General features: G+C 45.0%; 2 protein-coding genes across 4 annotated transcripts; one reads left to right on the top strand and one right to left on the bottom strand.

Moving 5' to 3' along the window:
* The first annotated feature begins 694 nt into the window (after nucleotides 1-694).
* Nucleotides 695-4,803, top strand: MASP2 (MBL associated serine protease 2). Of its 2 annotated transcripts, none has more exons than XM_066334228.1 (5): nucleotides 695-729; nucleotides 1,013-1,232; nucleotides 2,541-2,718; nucleotides 2,953-3,084; nucleotides 4,631-4,803. In XM_066334228.1, the coding sequence occupies exons 1-5, from the start codon at nucleotides 725-727 to the stop codon at nucleotides 4,771-4,773; spliced, it is 678 nt and encodes a 225-aa protein (XP_066190325.1). In that variant the 5' UTR covers nucleotides 695-724; the 3' UTR covers nucleotides 4,774-4,803. The 2 variants fall into 2 exon arrangements, with proteins under 2 accessions (XP_066190325.1, XP_066190326.1); XM_066334229.1 differs by having other exon boundaries at nucleotides 4,601-4,666.
* Nucleotides 4,804-12,894: 8,091 nt separating this feature from the next.
* Nucleotides 12,895-18,205, bottom strand: TARDBP (TAR DNA binding protein). Of its 2 annotated transcripts, none has more exons than XM_066334519.1 (6): nucleotides 18,069-18,205; nucleotides 17,420-17,672; nucleotides 16,491-16,654; nucleotides 16,055-16,195; nucleotides 15,199-15,369; nucleotides 12,895-14,817 (listed from the first exon to the last, which is right to left on the bottom strand). In XM_066334519.1, exons 2-6 carry the CDS (start codon nucleotides 17,655-17,657, stop codon nucleotides 14,287-14,289), a joined length of 1,245 nt encoding a protein of 414 aa, XP_066190616.1. In that variant the 5' UTR covers nucleotides 17,658-17,672; nucleotides 18,069-18,205; the 3' UTR covers nucleotides 12,895-14,286. The 2 variants fall into 2 exon arrangements, with proteins under 2 accessions (XP_066190616.1, XP_066190617.1); XM_066334520.1 differs by lacking the exon at nucleotides 18,069-18,205 and adding an exon at nucleotides 17,842-17,980.
* Between the last annotated feature and the right edge of the window lie 967 nt (nucleotides 18,206-19,172).

Raw genomic sequence — 19,172 nt, 5'->3', positions numbered from 1 at the left:
TGCATGCATAGCGTTTGCTGTCCCTTGCGTATGAAGAAGGCATGGCGTATGTTTCAGTCACCACAAGCGTGCGCTGGATTAAAGTCTGCAGCTGAGAACTGGAAGACTTTGGCATCTCTGAAACTGGTGCCTGTGTATACTGTAGTGTCATGCCCCCAAAAATATTCCTGTCCTGTTACAGAGAACCATCCAACCAAACTCATCACTATTCTAAAATCCTGTAATGTGCCCCATTATTTTGTTTCCAACACCTTCGTGCTCTGATGATGGAAAGAGCTACTTCCTGTAATATGCTCTTTGCATTAGCAGAACTTGTGGATCAGTTGTTTAGAGGGAAAGAGTACTGCCAGCTCCCCTTGCTCAGCAAGGGTCCTCCCTCCACTGTCTGGAGCCACCTCCTCCCACTCCCTGCCTTCCTATAGAGCAGTGATATTATGTCTCCCTCCAAGAGCCTGAAGCATTCCTAATCCATCCTCTCCATCTCTGCCTGCCTCTGCCTGTCACTGACTGTAGCCTGAACACAAGCTTGATTTTTAGTGATTGCTGTTCCGAGAACTCAGCAGGCTGAAGGGGGTGGAAGGGAGATAAACATAAGGGTTCAACATCCAGGCAAACACAGCAGAGCACACGCAATAAATACATCCACCCCCAAATGCAAATACACAAGGAGAGATTCCTTCCCCAAGGCTCAGAACAGAACAGGCTCAGACAGGAAGGCATCAGAATGTGGTGAGTGCAGTCACCTCCAGCTCCTCTGTCCACTTGGCTTTTTGCAGCTTCTAGAAGGCGTGAGCATGAGGCTCATCCTGTTTAGCTATTACTACAGCGACCCCACTGATACCGCCTAATTGCTTTAATTGTTAAGCGAGGAAGGTGTTGGGCATGAAGGTTTCAGCTAGCACTGAGTGACCTGATTTGGTATCGAGACAGGCAGCTGGGATGTGTGGCTATTGGGGTATGATCCAAGTTAATGCTCACTCTTTCTCCATTAATCTCTCTCCCTTTGCCACAGGCTGTTTATTTTGCTGGCTGTGCTCTGCAGTGAAGTAAGGAGCAGCATTGCACCGCAGAAAATGTATGGAAGGATCACATCCCCTAATTTCCCAAAGGTCTACCCAAATCACAAGGAGAAAATATGGAATATTACAGTGCCCAAAGGATATTCTGTCCGCATTTACTTCACGCATTTCAACCTGGAGTTGTCCTACCTGTGTGAATATGATTATGTGAAGGTATGTGTGGGACGGGGTAACATGTCGCAGCTGCAGCTGTTAAAAACTCTGTTTATGTGATCCTGGGCGCCTGGGGAATCAATGTAACTCTTTGTCAGCTCTTAATTTTAGTCTACTTGTAAAGTTCAGGCTCAGCTGGTTTATACATTAGGTGTTTATTGAGGCCCATTGTAACATCTGAAATGTGAGATACTTTCACTCAGAAAATTCCGATGCTCTTCTGTTGTGAAGCAAAAGGCTTGAAATTTTGCACCAAACAATATTTGAGTATTTTGCTAATGTTACAGTGCTTTAAAATAAAAAGTAGTGCTTGACACAGGTTACAATGGGAGACAAAAAAATGTAAGTGATAGCCTAAACAAGATACTGCCAGTTCATCTGAGTGGGCACTCACAGCAGCAGTTGCTGTGATGTGTTTGCTGGCTAATTTGAGAAACATCCTCAGAAAGGGGAACAAAGATACTGCCTTGGGGAAGTGTTTGAGTGAGCAGCAGTGTCCCTGAAAGATGCATGTGCTCTGGTCCAAGGGGCCTGTCACTGATTTGAGGCTGTGCTACCTCTGCACTCGTTTTGTTGTTTGTGTGGGCCTGATGTACAATAGGGAAGGAACTGTGTTCACAGGGAGTATGCAAGCCCAGTTTGCATCTGATTGAACCAAACCAGACAGCCTTGTTCCCACTGAGAAAAATCTCATTTCCATGGTTTTATATGGCAAATTGCTCCCATTCCCCAAATGTCTGTTGTTCTTCGTGTACTTTCCTTCATGCAGACAGAATATCTACTTCTGGTAGATGTGTAATACACAGCTTCTTCTTTACTTTGCCCAACATAAACCCCATGTATCAGAACATTTCTCTTGTATTAAGGATAAACGAAGAGCTGGAACTCTAATATGTGCATCATAGAGCAAGCGAGTCCCTTGCTTAAGGACACCTTTTTCTATACATTTGAATTTGTTAGTGTGTGAAACCTTTTTACCCCAGTTGTCTCTGGCTTTACCAAGACCCAGTTGTCACTGAGAGTGCCAAGTTAACGTAAGTATTATAAACAAAGCATGGCTGGCATCAGAGCTTTGTGAGGACCGCTGAAAGGAGAAAAGGGGACAAAATTATGGTCTCAAGTCAAAAAGAACCGAGAATAACCACTCTTATCTGGCTTTGGATGTGGACTGACCTTCAGAAACACCTTTTGAGAGCATCCAAGCTTCCTTCCTCACACCATTAAACACATGCTTTTCCAGCCATGGCAGCAGGTTGAGAAGACCAGTGCTCTGTGCTCACTTGGTGGATTTGTCTGCCTGCCTTGCAGCTGAGCTCTGGTGGGAAGACCTTGGCTATGCTGTGTGGAAGGGACAGTACAGACACTGAGGAGGCTCCGGGTAACAGGACGTATATCTCTGTTGACAACCGCCTCATGGTAGTGTTTCGGTCGGATTACTCCAATGAGAAACCGTTCACAGGCTTTGAGGCCTTTTATGCTGCTGAAGGTGAGAGAATGGCCCCACTTGTAGATGGAAGAGCCACACATATGGTGGGGTTGGTGCTTCCCTGTGCTCTCATAGCCTGGGGCTGCTGGTCTGGGATGGGAGAAGGTGGTCTCATTGCACAGAAGCAGATGCAGAGGGGGCACAGCAACCAAAGACCAAACACAAAGTGGTTGAAACTGAGAGAACATTTCATTGAAATGTATTGTTTGCCTGATTCTGTGCTTTGCCCATTAGATATTGATGAGTGCAAGCAGCCATTGGATACTGAACCCATCTGTAGTCATCACTGTCACAACTACATGGGGGGCTACTATTGCAGCTGCAGGGTTGGCTACATACTGCATGAAAACAAGAGGACATGTACAGGTGAGCTCCTTCTAGATCAGGAGATATTTCCCTATTTACAACATCCACTTAAATCCAGTTGTGACAATAATATCAGGGTGAAAGCTGTGGGGTTTTGTTTTCATTTTTAGTACTCCCCATGTGCCTGGTGCAGCTGGGAGGAGGTTCACAGGGTTAGTTTAGCCAGGGCTGTGAGCAGAGGCCCTGCTTTGCAGAGGGGCTGTGGGCTAGTGGCTGCTGTTAGGGACAACAGTTTTGCATCATAGTAAAATGCTGCACTGGCACTTGACTTTTGCTACTCCTTTCCACCTCTGTTCAGCTTTAGGTCGGTTGAATGGAAAATCAAGAAATGCCATACACTTCCCACCACAGACAAGCCTTCATGGATGCCAGTGCAGCCAGTCTTGCAAAACTGAGTGTATATTGCTCTCTGGGTACTGAGATGCCAAGTATTCTGGACCCAAGTTAGTAGATACATTGGGAAAACTACCAATTGAGTTCTGAACTCTAATGAAGAAGCAATTAGATTGCTGTCCTGTAAGGACACAGGCCAAGAAAGAGCACAGTTCACATATCACTGACACCAAATACCATAATCCACGTGTTAAATGGCCGGGCATGGATCTCTTGTTCAGAAGGGCTGACAGTGTGAGGTCTATCTTGCTGGCTGCTGCCGGCTCTGCTCCGCAGTTTATCACTAGGGAAAGCTTCTGTGGCATCAGGCAACAAAATGTCTAGCTCAACATGGCAATCAGTACCTCAGGATTCCCTTTGCAGTGAAACATGTATCTATGCTGGGTAAGATGTTCACCCTTTATGAGGTGCAGCTTGGCCAGCTGGAGATAAATCGTGTCTGGAAAAAAGCAACACACATACTGCTCATAAATACTGTCATAGGTGAAAGATAGTTTCTTTGAGCTCCCCCGTGCAGAAATGCAAAACTGGATCTAACTTCCAGTGCTTAAGGCTGCCTTGACATTTGCCTTCCCAACAGCAGCCTATTACAAACTCCCTCCATCCGTGGCTGCTTGGGTCAGATTCAAGATTTAAATTCCTCATGTCTCCAGAGTATTGAAACAGATATGTTCATTCATCCTGCTCCTCAGCCTCAAGGGATGCCTTTTAGCACAAGTATATGGATTTACTCATGCTGTAAAAGCCTTAATGTGAAGGTGCAAAATGGAAAGCTGAACTAGCAGACGAGCAGCTCTGTATTGGCCATTCATGTGTGCACATTTATGCCCCCCCTCCTTGAAAAGAGCTCCAGCAGAGGGAACTTCTCAGTAATAGTGAGGGGCTGAGCTACCTTCACGGTGGAGACGTTGGGAATTGCTGTGATGCAGCTGATGTGCTGGAACTAGTTCACATTTCAGAGCGCTTAAATCCAGCACTGCAGCTGCTCTAGCCACTGGGCTGCAAGGCAAAGGCCTCTGCAGATCTCCTTCATTAGCTGAAGGCAAAAGCTGCCTCTGTGTCTTTTGGGCTCCTGTTTGAGCTGGCTGATGTTGACAGGCTCTTTTTCTCCTTTATTTTCCAGCAGGAGATAATTAAGTTTCTCCTCATTTAGGCAGAGATGGAGACAGATGTGCTGGGAAGAGCTGGTTTCCTTCCTTCCTGACCTGCCTGTTGCAGTCTACCCAAGGGCTGCAGGCTTCTCTTGCTCCATGTCCAGGTGGTTCCTTGCTTTTCAGACTTGCCTGCTGCAGTTAATAAAGAGGCTGTTGCCTGTTGAAAGCTGAATGCAGCCTCTGGGGCATTCATTTTCTCACATTCCCATGTGTCACTTGGGAAAAAAAGAAGGTAGATCAGGCAGGAACTGGTAAGAGATAAGCCATTGTGAAAGGCCCCTGAGCATCACAGCTACCTGGAGAGTCTTGAATTTCTTGTCCAGCTCTTGTTGCTTAACCTTACATAGCTCTTAAACTGCAAGACCTGAACCACACCACACCTTTGTTCCCTAGTGCTCCTTTTAGATATGCTTTTGTCTGCACCCAGACTTTTAGATTGAAACTTCCTATTCAGAGCCCATTCACCCTTCAGAAAGGTCTGATTTATTTTTTTTTTTTTAATCCAAATTTTGACCATTTCTCCATTGGGAACCTGGACTCATGGATGAAGGGTGCTCTGGTTAGCAAAGCCTCAGAGTTCTAGGAGTTTTGTAAAGTAATATGAATGTATGTTACAGGGCTGCTGAGGTGTCTTTTCTTCATACAGGGGAAGGCACAGTGCCCTCCCCACAAAGGAGGAATGCTGTTCTTCAGCCCAGTTGCTTGCAATGTTGATTGATTCTGTCTCAGTCACTCACAGCTCCTCTCTCTGCTCCACAGTAATACCCATTTGATGTCCATTTAGGCTGTACTCCCTTTGGGCAGGGACCATCCCAAAACATTTTGGAGAAATGCTGTGCTCCTTCCTTGTCAGGGACTAGGGCTCCCCAGCTCTGTGGAGGACACGTGATGATTTATGCAAGAGTTTGACAAGTCAGAGCTGAGCAGCTGTAGATGAACTGCTGAAGATACAGCTTTGTTTTAGCCAATCTGTATTTCCTTACTTTTGCAATTTAGCCAAGTGGCTTTTAATTGTTATTTATTAAGCTTCGTAAAGTACTCTTTATTGCATGGAAGGAAGCCTTTTCCGTGTGAGTGTGACAGGAGATGGAGAGATGGACAGTTTTTTAGGTGGGACACTTGATTTTTCCAGGCCACTGCATTTGACGATTTCTGTGTTCCCTTGGGCAAGTTGCTTTCCTCCTCACAGCACAGCCAGCAGACTCCAACTGATTCTTGACCAGCTACCCCACTCTTCTACAGCTCCTTATTGGACACAGCTGTGTCCCATTAAGGGCAAGGCAGTTCCGCCTCTTCGGTAGCACAGCTGTAGTTCATCAGGGGCAAGGTTGCTTGCAATACATTCCCCTACACAAAAAGACATTTCAAACAGGATTTATAAATTTGGAGAGTGCTCAGTTTTAACAGAATACGCGTTTCTAGGTTTTTATTAGCTGTTTGTATAACTGTTGGTTGTGTTTGGAAACCTATGAGGATGAATTCAGTGGGACACACAGAGGTGCTCAGTCATTGGGGTGATGACTAGGTTCGTGTCAAATAAAAGTAGCTGCTCATAACTTTCTGGGAAGATGCTCATAAATACATTGTTCTGAAATTACAGCTTGTGCTTAAAGAAACACTTAGTGTCCAAAGGCATTGTGGCTTGTGTTGGGATATTTTAGTTGAGCTGCATCACACAAATATACAACGAAAATTGTTGTCCTTTTACCTGTTCCTGCTTCCCTTCCCAGTAAATTCTTGCAACTCAAATATTTCCAGTAGTAGCAAGTAGTACTCACACATAGGTAGAGGGTGGAAACAAGCTTCTTTCTTTGAAGGAAAAGAAGCTTAGAATCATGGCTTACAAAGTCCATGGTTAGTTAAGGGACAGTAATATACATCATTCACAACTTGGTCCCCTTCCATTTAAATGGCAACCTTAAACGGTGTGGTCTGTTTCTAGGTGATAATCATTAATTAATACTTGGATAATGGCATTTTTGTTGGTGGGGGTTAGTATGGTGTGTTTGAAGATTCAATTTGAAGTGAAGCAATTTTCCTCTTACAATTAATTCAGTGTCAGAATAGTGCAAAAAATCTGTGGTGTTATCAGCCACTCCAGGATTCCTCATCAACTGCAGGATTGCTCATACAGCACATGGTGAAGCCTTTGTTCCCAGCTGATCAAAGCACCACTTCACAGTGATCAGATGCTGTCAACAAGCAGAGATCCTCCAGGCAGTTGTGGCTGTTCCTTCTTGCTTCTTTTCAGAGGGTAGCATTTGTGGCTCCAATTGTGCCAGCAAGAGGCACAGTTGGTTTTGCTCAAAGAATACAATTACATTCTAAATGTCTGGCAAAAAGGGCATTAAGAAGAAAGAGCTGCATTCAGAGGCTTCTGGAATTGAGGAACTGATACCTATCTTACCACTCAACACACTTTGGGGCAGAAGACAAGCTGCAAAACAAATCCCTCAGAATGTTTCCGATGAGCTTCCAGTTATTACGCTTCTGCTGTCCAGCCCTGCAGCTGCATCACTGGTGTATTCCTAGCGTCCTTCCCCATCCCTTGCCTGAAGCACGAGTACGGGATAGTGCTGGTGCCCTAGCCCCACCGTGAGAGAAGGAGAGAGGCAGGTACATATGTGGTTCCAGAACTTTCATGATGGTGTGGACAAGTGTAGAAAATGTTTCACTACCTTTACCCAGTGCATCCAAACTCAGTTAATACACCAATGATCATAATTTCCTGCTCTTTGGTTGAGGGTTTTTTTCCCAGCCCACTGTCAGAGGCAGGCTTTTATGCAGAGGATTGGAGAAATCGCTGGCCCTGACTATCCTATACTTTGTCTCAGTTCCTGCAGCTGCAGTATCCAGGTAGAAGAGCTTCTTGATGGTGCTGTGAAGACACACCCAGTTGTGCCCATGCAAGGTAAGGTGAGGTTTATTGCAGTGCATCACAGACTTTATGAGACAGGCCCAGCTCTTTTACTTCGTCTTCTTCAGCCCATGTTTCACCATGTTAATGCACAGTTGTGTCTCCCTGTGTGTCTCCTGGTTCACTTCTCTGATACATTTTGTCCTTTTAGGTTTCTTTTTTCTCCCAACACCTTCCTCTTTGAAAATTGACTGAAACCAATCACTCATATGATGACTTGACAGATTGCCTCACAACCTCTGCCCTATTCCCACAGCTTTATGCTGGAAAGGCCTGAATATCAACCACACAGTGATATTGTGAAATAGTGGCTTCATGGGCATATTTCTGGTCGTGTACCTACTACATGTACTACTCCTAAGTGGCTAGTAGAAAGTTTGCTTCTAAAGTACAGTTTTAAGAGAGCTCCAGCATTCCACCTAACCTTACACTCCAGCTTGGATCCAGGCATGCGATTTTATTTTATGGAACAATTTCCTAACTTGTCAAGAGTTAAAAGTGATATCTCGAGGCAACAGATGTTCTGGGCTGATCCTGTGAGCGCAGCCAGGCTGTGTGCAGGCAGGTCACTGCTCCCCTTTGGTGTGAGAACACTACCAGGAGTCAGTCGCGGGTCTTGCTTTGATTCTCAGCAACTGCAGATTTTGTCCGCGGGAGCGAAACCGTGTAGAGAAAAGGCTTGTTTTCCCCCAGTAACGCTAAGCACTGAGTACCAAATTCACGCTGAAGGGGAGCGCTGTGCGCTGTGACCCGGTGCAGGTTTGCCGTGTTGCGGTCCTGAAGCACCACGCCGTGGCCAGAGTGCAGCGCTGCAAGCGCGGCACATTAGGGTGGTGCTCCTTCGTGACGCTCAGGATTACGCTACTCGACGTAGGTGAATCCTGTCAGCCCTGTTCGGCTTCATTTCTCGGGCATTAAACACGTAGGTGCCCCTTCTCGTTACCAATTTCCGTTGTTCATGTACTGTAGGTGTGTTTGGTGCGCTGGATTTGGCAGCAGTTGTCCTTTGATATGCTCCCTGAAGAACTGTTCTTGTCTGTGTGTACCTCTGCCCTTCCTGCTGCCCTGGATGCTTGCTTCTAAGTATGTTGGAAGAAAAGAATTATTTTACAAAAGATGTCATAGGATCAGTGTAGTGATAATTTCTAATGTTCTTTCATTACAGATCTCTCCAGGAAAGTTAAAAACAGTAATACATGGACATTCCTGCTGAATGCTGTGTTTCAGACTTATTTCTTAGTAACTGAACGGAGCTTCTCAGCAGGCAGTTTTGGAAGATATTCCAGTCTCTGTAGGCTTATGGAATTTTAAAATCAGAGTTAGGCGATTGTGGTTTGGGGAGGCTCAGGATTACCTCGGCAGTTGCTTTATGGTCTGTCTGAATTTACGTAGAAACCCAGAATAACTGAAATGATGTGAGAGTTAATGTATTCCACACAGACACTGGGAGACCTGAGTGTGTATGGAAATGCCAAAATTCGGTGTCACTGTGAATGAAGCCCTGTTCTGCCCCAGGAAAGCAAATCTTAATGGTAAGGTCTGGACATGGAATTAAATGTGGGCCTTGGCTCTGGGGCTATGCAGAGGAAATGCCACAGCCTTACCTGGACAGAACAGAACTTTTCACTGTGGGATGTACTTGCATGTTTTACTTGCACGTGCTTACATGCAAGGCCATGTAAGAATGGGGAAAGGTAGCCAGGGTAGGCTTAATGCAGGTACAGCTGAGAGCTCTCTTACCACTTTCTACTGTTCCCCCATCAATGAATGGATTTAATAGATTAGCTCTTGAGAATAGCCCAAGGGGGGAAAGTGACACCTGCTTACACAACTGCAGTGACTCAAAGGACACCTAAAACATGGTGTTGGATGATGGCCGTAGAGTGTGACTTCCGTGTTGTATTAAACAATGTCCAGCTATTCTATTTATGGTTCTCATTTGTGTTCTCTGGGATGTAGGTGAAGATTGACACGTGGTGATGGACACTGGAAAAATTCCAGCCCGTGCCTTGTACCGAGCCTACAATGACATGTTTGTGCAGGCAATGGGACAGTTACCCAGCTTGGCTACTTGCTGTTTATGCAATGGAGCTCTGTGGCTTTCTTAGATTTTCCTGGTGTACCTTTAAGCTGGTGAGGCAAAACTATTTCACTGCAGAATGTTCATTTTAACAATCAATTGCTACCTTTATGTTATGCTGATTTTCAGAATGGCAAGCGCTACAGGTGCTGTATAACAGGGAGGAATGCTAAAAGAATTGAAAATGTTACGATAACCTCACAGGGTGACTGTAGTTTCCATTGACCTTTGATTTGCTAAATCATTTACTATTCAATTTGCTTTGGTCATGCCTGAGGCTCCCTATTGCAGAGTATATGCCCAGAACTCAGTTCAGTTCTCCATGAGGAGAATAAAAAGCCAAATTTTCTGGTGTTCCAGCTCTCTTTGGAGAATATGGTTTCATAAATAACTAAATTGTTGCTTTTAAACTGATTGGCAATGTTTCTAAGAGGAAGAGTGAACCACACTACAGCAGTTATTTGTGAGTGGGAAAAACCCCCCCTCACTGCTGAGTAGAGGATTCTGGATTTTATTTGGTTTTTTAATGCCTGAACTGCTAAATTAATTACTCTGTAAAATTAGTCAAGATCCAAGACTGATTTTTGGGAGAAACACTGTACAATGCAATAGCACAATTGTCCCTCTTATCTTTTAGATTAGAATAGCCATATATTCCAATTACCTTAATTTACATTCAGAACAAATGCACTTCCTCCTCCCTGCCCAAATTCCTCAGCACTCTGTCTCTCTTGATTACAGAACTTTCCCAAAGGATGCAATACTAATGAAAATTGTATTGTAGATCAAATATTCATTTGCAAGCAATTTTACCATTCCAAAACAATCCAGGAATTACATTTAGAATCATTAACTTAATACATATAAGCACAATAATTCAGTATTTAGATCTCAAACTGTTGAACAGCTTTTGCTGCCACTGTTGTCTTGCACTTTGTGGAGTGAGTTCGTGGGCAAAGATGAGTCTGGAGAACTTCCCTGACAAGTGGTGTTAACTACAGGGCAAGGAGAATTAGGTGTCTCAGTTGTGCATAACAGTGGTGTTCTAACAGCTGCTTACCATACAGCTTGATCAAAACAAACCCTCGTTTTTGAGGAGTAAATTTGGAATGTTGAGAAAACACTATGAAGGTGGCCAGGGAGAAATTTTAACACATGAACATTACAAAAATTATCTTATCCCCTTTGATAATGGTATTGGTTACAGTGGAGCAGGAAATCTCACTCAGTACTAATCTTACACATACCTGTTTACCAGGAAGATTGACTGCAGATGATGGGACAGGGAAGAAATGTCCCAGCAGCTGTTAGAAGTCCTTCAGCTATACAAAGCTGCCATCTGCCTACAGCATGCTTTATTCATTCCTTCACAAAGTGTATTTTGTTCTTTTAAATACTGCTGTGAATTCTTGTTTGACTGCAGCTTCTGACTGAACACAGGTCCAATGAGAGAGAAGTCACAGAGCATCGACATCCCTTCACCCACGCCTCAGGTATGTGGTACCAGCTCCTTGCTGTATGTGGCGGCATTTACCAGCCCTGTTGTCCCTGTGCCCCTACAGGCTGCTGCACAGCCCATGCCTGAGAAGTTCCTGCTCTCAGCTCTAAAAATTGTTTTCCTGAGCAGTTTTCTGAAGAACAAGCTTACACATTCAGAGTTTTGGTCCAAGTACAGTGGACAACAGATTCTTGGAACAAATCTGCAGTGTTAGAAAAAACATTATTTCCTGTGGTATCGACTCTCTTATAATATACATAAACCTCCTCTTTCTTGTATCTCAGACTTTTCCATTAGCATTTCAGTTTCTAGAGTAATGTAACTGAAAATGAAGTATCTCTCTAAAATGAAGACTCAAAACAATTCAATGTATTTCAGTGACAGTTTATTCACTCACTTATAAACATTTAAGTATGCAAAGCAGTTTAAAAATGCTACTGAAACTTGAAATTCTACAATTTTCAGGAGATTTTGTCTGAAGATGAAGGAAGGCTAAAATTATTAGCAAAGACTACTCAGTGCTGCCAACCAGCCTCTTAAACCTCAATCTGACAATTTAAACAGAATTAAAACCATGCTAATTACAAAAAAACTTACCACGAGGTTCCTTGCAGGGGCTCACAGTTAGTCTTTGGAGGTCCAAGAATACCATTTTAAAGTGTTACTCAGCAGAAGTAGCTGGTAATAGTGCAAGTGCTAAAATGCAAAATTCACAGATGGGACAGTTTGGAGATTATTCTGATTAAGGTGCAGAAAAAAAAAAATGTAAGCAACTTTTTCACTGGAATATGAACAAATGTGTGGGCTTTCTTTCTCAGCCTGAGTGTTTAGAAACCCTCTTTAAACGAAGCACATTAAGGCACAATTTATTTTTTAATTCTGCAGGTGGAAAACTCAGTCACGCAGTTTTTCTGCTGTTTAGATGCTCTGCTATTCACAAGCCTCAGTGGGATACAGAGTAATGAAGACTCACTTGAAAATTACAAAGGTTAAAAACTGTAAATATCCATATTCAGACTACTCATAGCTACAGCACAGTATATTTGATGCATAGAAAAATTCAGATCCAAGCTTCAGTGGGGTGCAACCCCAAGTACACAATACAATTCCTCAAGCTCATACCACAAGTGGAAATAATCATCCACCACTGTGCACTTTGTTAAGAAGCTGCCTCCTATGTGACACCTCTGCACTTGTCCTAACTTAGTTCAAACTTCATCGGTCTGTGTATATATACTAGTACTTTATTCATCTGGCAAGTCCTTCCTGTGACTAGTTTTAACAGGAGTTAACAGCATTCTTCTGGGCTGGAAGTGTGGCAGAAGCATCTTTCCCATGAGTGGGCTGTTCTAAAAACAAGTTTAAAACATGCATCCCCAAAGGAGATGCTGTGGACAGAAATCCATCGTGACAGAAACTGTGTTTTCCCCAACCCACTTCTGATATGGATCTTCAATCGCTAAAAGAACAAGTAACGTTCCTTGGCACAGATGAAATCTGGAGGGAGCTGCTTACCAGTCTAGGTGCGGGCACCCCAAGGTGTGGGACCTGGATTTTAGATCTATGTCACTGCACAGTGCAAGGGTACAGTGGCTTAGAGGTGAGTGTCGGGTATCGATACGTGCTGAGCGGTGGCTCCTTTAGAACCTGCTTATCTGAAACAAACCGAGTGACTGCAAAAAGCTTTACAGAAGTTCATCGCAAAAGGGTAAAAAAAATTAACTGCTATGAATTCTTTGCATTCAGGGCTGCAAAACAAAGACACATATTACTTAAATCAGTTTTATTTAAGAATTTCCTACAGTGACAAATCTTATAAAAAGCATCCAAACACGAAACTGCAGCAAACAGCATTCTTATGGATATCTTACAGACAGTGGAACTTCCACCCAGGAGAGGCACACTGAGCTCTAGTGATCTCTGCTAAAAGAGCTACTGCAAAGCACACCACAAGCTCAATGTTCTCATCACAAACCCCCATCGTCTTCAAGTCACATTACCACACTTACAGATCATTAACAGAAAAAAACACACACCATACAGCATTCACAGCAGTTGACATAAGGGAAAAGAAATACAAATATTCCATTTCACGTAACACATTCAACTAATTGATTAACTAGGTAGAGAACCCACTTAAAATCTTCCACATGTGGATGTCCTTTGAATGCAATAAACACTCGTACATTATCTGCTACCATTGCTCTCCGCACACTCTCTCACCAAAGCCACAGGATTGAGAGACATCTCGCCAAGTCAAATAAAATCCCATTAATGCACCACCAGGTCTCTGCATGCGCTCGCTCCTTTATCTCGCACATACCAGCCCTCTCATGCCTCGGCACCACCACCAATCCCACACATGGTTTCAAAAGTTCAAACAGCCTTCTGGTTCCATCTCACAGCCTTGCGTTCACAGCGTTGATACGACTCCATGAAATAAAGAGTAGCGGATAAAAATGGAACACCCACCGTCTAAGACGCAGCATATGCAGTGTGATGAAGTATTCTTGGATGAGAAAGCATGTAGACAGAAGTATTCCTAAGGCAGAATATTTACAGCACTGCTTTCAATGAAGTGCTTCTTCCATATACATTTGAAATGAGATGAACTGCAGAGATTAAATGAAGCCTTCATATCGTACTTCAGTATGGAGGGGAGACAGTGTTAAAAAAAAAAAACCAAACACAAACAAAAACGACACTGTGTTCTCCAATGGGGCGCCTGGAGAGTCTTATGGTGGGAGCAAATTAAAAACAAGAGGGAGAGAATGCTGTTTCTGACCAATGGTTCCATTTTGAACATGCAAAGAATTCAGGTAGCAAGGAAACAAAGGGATAAAGTGTTACAGGAGAAACATTTCCTATCGACTGTAGTGTTAGTTCACCTATCAGGCAAACAGCAGTCCACTTCCAAACATTCAGAATTCCAACAAGATATGTAACAAAACTTAGAAAATTCCTTTTACCTTTCTTGTCTTTTTCTTTTTTTTCTTTTTTTTTTTTAGAAAAGAAAAATGTCAAAAATACTGCTGAATATACTGCACACTGAACAAATTCATTTGGAAAACTTTAGTATATACGTAATTTACAGTATACTTACCATGAGTTAGAAAAATTTGATTTCCCACCATAGAGTCAGTATCAGAGCCCACTGCGTCTACATTCCCCAGCCTGATGATTTGGAATCCATGCTTGAACCAAAGCCTCCGTTAAACCCACTGCTGGAGCCTGGGTTTGAGGCTGAGCCCCAGCCTATTGCTGCCCCCGAGTTGGACCCTCCGTATGAGTTGTTGCCTGAACTAAAGCCCTGGTTCTGCTCTCGCTGCATGTTGCCCTGAGGCTGGTTGTTTCCCGAGGGCCCTGACTGGTTCTGCTGGCTGGCCAGCATGCCCATCATCCCCCAGCTGCTCTGCAGGGCCGCCTGTGCCGCTGCCATCATGGCAGGGTTGATGCTGAAGGCCCCAAAGTTCATACCCCCACCCATGTTGCTGCCCTGGTTGTTGCCCAGTCCTCCTCCACCTCCTCTGCTGTTACCAAACCCCCCCTGATTCCCAAAGCCTCCCGGGTTACCACCGAATCTTCCACCTCTCTCTAACTGTCTACTGCTATTGTGCTTAGGTTCAGCATTGGATATATGTACGCTGATTCCTTTGATGATCAAGTCCTCTCCACAAAGAGACTGGGCAACCTATAAGAAATAAGAGATGGATTAAATGTATGTTAGATGTCTTTTTTCTCAAAAATGCTATCAGTACAAGACAAAACACAAAACATCCCCTACAATTCTGAGCAGATACTTATCCTGCAAAGAAAGCATATGCATGTACTTAATTCAAACTGAAGTGATTTAGCATTGCATTCATCACTACACTAACTGCAGTATAAAATCCTGTCTACACAGCTGCATCGATAAGTGTAATCTCAGTCCATTCAATAAATCAGATCAACCTGATACCACTGTAATACTTGAGAGAGCAGACAAGCAAGCATTTCATGTGTAGTTCCAAAAATCATACTTTATCATGCTACTAAAGTGTAGTCTGTGAAGTTAAAATATTTTAAGACTCACCTGATCATCTGCAAATGTGACAAAAGCAAAAGCTCGGAAGGGTTGAGGAATGAAGACATCTACCACTTCCCCATACTGGGCAAAGAACTGTCGGAGCTCATCTGCCGTCATGTCCTCGGTGCAGCGTCCAACAAACACCTTTCTGCTGCGCAAAGGTTCGTCGGGACTTTGCTGGTGAGAATTGAAGGAAGAAATTATCACAACTATAGTCCTTGAGAAGTGAGTTACAGGATGGTAAATGATACTCCTATAATCTACCCTGTTCTGAGGGCTGCTGATGGAAGAAACTTTGCAAATTTAAGACTTACAATAAATAAATTTTATAAATTGTAAAAGAATTTCATGCTCCAAGAATATGGCTGCACCTTGGTACAGGTGGGGGGGAGGAGCCACAAGAAAATGAGCACGGGAGCAACACACAGGGGTGGTGGCAAGGCCACTCCGGAAGAACACTTTTTTGTAATAATTGCATATAGAGACAACAACAGAAGTTACAGGTTCAGTTTGGAACTCAAAGACTTGTTCTGCTCTTCCCCAAATTAGTTACTCCATCTGCCTTATTCTGCATTTATTCATGCAATAGGCAAATTAAGCAGGTACTGCTGGACATCAAGCACAGATTTCTATCTGTACTTCATTCCCTCACATAATGAGCTATCTTCCCAACATTCCAATTACTTCCAGCTCACCCACCTCCTCCCTGTTTTCCTTTCTTGCTCTCATTTGTTCATTCACAGTAAAGTACATCCGAGAGCGGACAGTTAATCTGTGCAGCTGCTCTCCCCTAACACAGCTGATGAAGAGGTGCGCTTGGTGTGTTTGGTACAAATAAAACCAGCAGTAAATCCCAAAGTACCTTAGAGTTGGGAAGTTTACAGTCACACCATCTTCCATCGATCATGTGCCGCTGAGACATTACTTTCACCTGGGTTTCGTAATCCGTGAACCGAACAAACCCAAAGCCCTTTGAGTGACCTGTTTTAATATCCTTCTTAACCTAGGTGGAAAAAATCCAAAAACAACCATTAGTATGAAGTACGTTGTTACCGAATGAATTTGGTAATAAACTTTTTGAGAGTTCATCAGTCTTATAACCATTCTTGTCACAGCAACCTCCAATTCCTTAACATCTCCCAGAATTAACAGGCTCATGGAAAAAAAGACACCCTTAGGAAGAAACATGGCTTTTGATCTTGTCTAAGTTTATAAAGCTCCTTTGTTTCTACTTGCTTTCTCAGGAGCCTGGTATCTACCCAATGTCCCTCCTTACTTGAGCTGCAAATGGATTTTACCTGCACCATCAAAACTTCTCCAAAGGTACTGAAATACTCCTTTAAGTCTTGTTCAGTGGTTTTCCAGGGAAGACCCAAGACTATTAAATCTGAAGTCTTCTGTACAGCTCGTTTCACTTTCACAGCTGATGATGCATCGGTTTCATCCATTTTTCTCTTATTATCTGAATATAAAAAAAGTACATTAGACATCCTCAGCTCTGGAAATTGACCCACTAACTATGAACTGCATGGTGTTAAATTATAACCCATGATGATAAAGAGTAGAGACTGCATGAGACATACATCAGCTGTTGAGAGCTAACTGGAACACCTATCTGACTGCCCTGAACCAAAGCCAATCCACAATCGAGTCCTCCCCTAAACTGCAATTTGACCCAGTTAGTTCTGCATTAATTTAACTTAAGTATTATCCAGCAACATTCACAGTCCTATGAGGTGGAGAAAACACGAATTTTTAAAAGACTACTTCACTAGCAATTTACTTCCTTCTCTTTTTCGGGGGGGGCGGGGGGGGGGGGGGAGCAGGGTGGTAAAGTTTCTTCTTTCATGAGCACTTCTAAATGATACCTCTGACCAAACCATGTGCCTTGAGAAGTTAGTACAGAGATTACTGTTCTGTTAGTTAGTTCTGTTAGTACAAAGATTACAGTACACTACAGTCTCTGAAGGCCTATACGAGGCTATCCTTCAAGGATAACACAAGACTTTGTCATTAAAGTACTTGTTTAGGTAGACTGTTAAAAAAATTAAAAAGTCAACGGGGTCAAACCTACTGGGCAGGACAGACACCTGAATAAATTATTGATCTCTGTGAATGAGAGAGCTCAAGAGTAACCGTGTTGCCATGTTAGCCATGTTAGATCAGCAGTGACTCAGACCTTCAAAAAAGCAGCCTTGCAGAGAGAACCGAAGCCACGAGGACAAACCTTTGGGATAATTCACGACGTAGACGAGGTTTCCCCAGCCGGCCTCGGGGGCGTGCAGAATGCCCTCGACCAGCCGGACTCCCCGCATGCACTGCGACACCGGGTTCCTGTAACGCAGCCCGCACGCCCCCGGGAACTGCGCCGTCACCGTGGACAGCAGCACCGTACCGTCGTCCTCCGACGGGATTTCGATGGGCTCATCGTTCTCGTCCTCCGTCACCCGGATATACTCCGACATCTTCGCTGGAAGTTACTGAAGTACAAAAGGGATAGAGCAGGCGTAAGCGACCACCCTATCCACCCCCCAACTTGGCTTTCATCTTCTTCGCCCTGAGGCACAAGTCTCTCTGTACTTATTACGCAACACGGGGCACGGGAACGCGCCATTCATTAACGCTAAAGCCTCCGGCCCTGCCGTATACCTCGGCTCGTCCTGGAACTACGGAGGTACTAACAGCGACAGGTCCACGAGCACAGCGGAAATTCCCAGTGGCGCCACAGGGTCCCCCCGCGGAGCCGGGAGCACAGCACCTCTCGGCCTCGCTGCCTGCCGGGCCCGCCCGAGCCCGCGACCTCCAGATGCGGATCCACCCGCCCCAGTACCGCGGGCAGCCGGGCCGGGTCCCACCCGGCCCCGCGCCCCGCTCACCGGCCAGAAAAAGGAGCGACGTCCCGAAAACCCCTCAACACCGCCTCCACCGCACTCCACCCGCCGCCGCACAAAATGGCGGCCGCGGCCCCTCAGAGGCCGGGCCGGGCCGCGGGCCGAACCATTCCAGGCGGCAGAGGGGGGGGCGAACTGCAGCGGGACACTCGGGACGCGGGAGAACGTGAAGCCCTGGCCGTGCCCCAGCGCGCCTTGCCCGCTCTCGACCGGATATCGGGCGGCGTTCTCGGAGCCGGCAACGGCAGCGCTCCGATCCGGGCTCCCCGAAGTGTGGGGCCGGTGGTGCGGCCCTGTCCGCGCCTGCGCGAGCGCGGGAGCTGTCGGGAGCCGGCGCCGTTTGGGACCGGTCGGTGAGGGCGGTAGCGGCGGGGCTGCGACTTCGGAATGGGCATGAGCCCCCAGGCCAGCCCCGAATAGCTCGCCCGGAGCAGCCGTTAGTAAAGACAGCCTTGCAAAGTTGGGCGACGCCTCTCTCCCGTCTTCGCTACCAGAAGGAACGAGCGCACCTCATAAAAAAACAAACAAAAAACCAAAAAAAAAAAGAAAAAGCAAAACCCCAAAACACAACCAAACACCCACAAAATCAAAAAACCAACCACAAAAAAAAAAAAAAAAAAAAACCAACACCAAAAGAACAAAAGCCAAACGTGGTCACCTGGAGGGTTCAGCATGGAGAAGAATGAGGGGAAACCTCGTCGCAGCCTACATCTTCCCCGTGAGGGGCAGCGGAGGGGTAGCTCCGATCTCTGCTCTCTGCAACCAGTGGCAGGACCCGAAGGAACGGCTGGAGGTGTGTCAGGGTAGGTTTAGGCAAATATATCGGGAAAAGATGCTTCCCGCAGAGGATGGTCGAGCACTAAACAGGATCCCAGGGCAGTGGTCACGGTCCCAAGGTGCCAGAGCTCAAGGCTCTCAGGGACAGGGTGGGATTGTTGGGGTGTGCTGTTCAGGAGTTGGACTGGATGATACTATAGGTCCCTTCCCACTCAGAAGATTCTGTGATTTCTAGAAAACAACAACCACAACCAAATCAAGAAAAAAACAAACAAACAAACAAACCTCCAATAACTTAAGGGTTAAAACAAG

Source organism: Sylvia atricapilla, chromosome 22 (assembly GCF_009819655.1).
Source record: "Sylvia atricapilla isolate bSylAtr1 chromosome 22, bSylAtr1.pri, whole genome shotgun sequence".
NCBI lineage: Eukaryota > Metazoa > Chordata > Aves > Passeriformes > Sylviidae > Sylvia > Sylvia atricapilla.
This window is presented reverse-complemented; position numbering and strand designations above follow the sequence as displayed.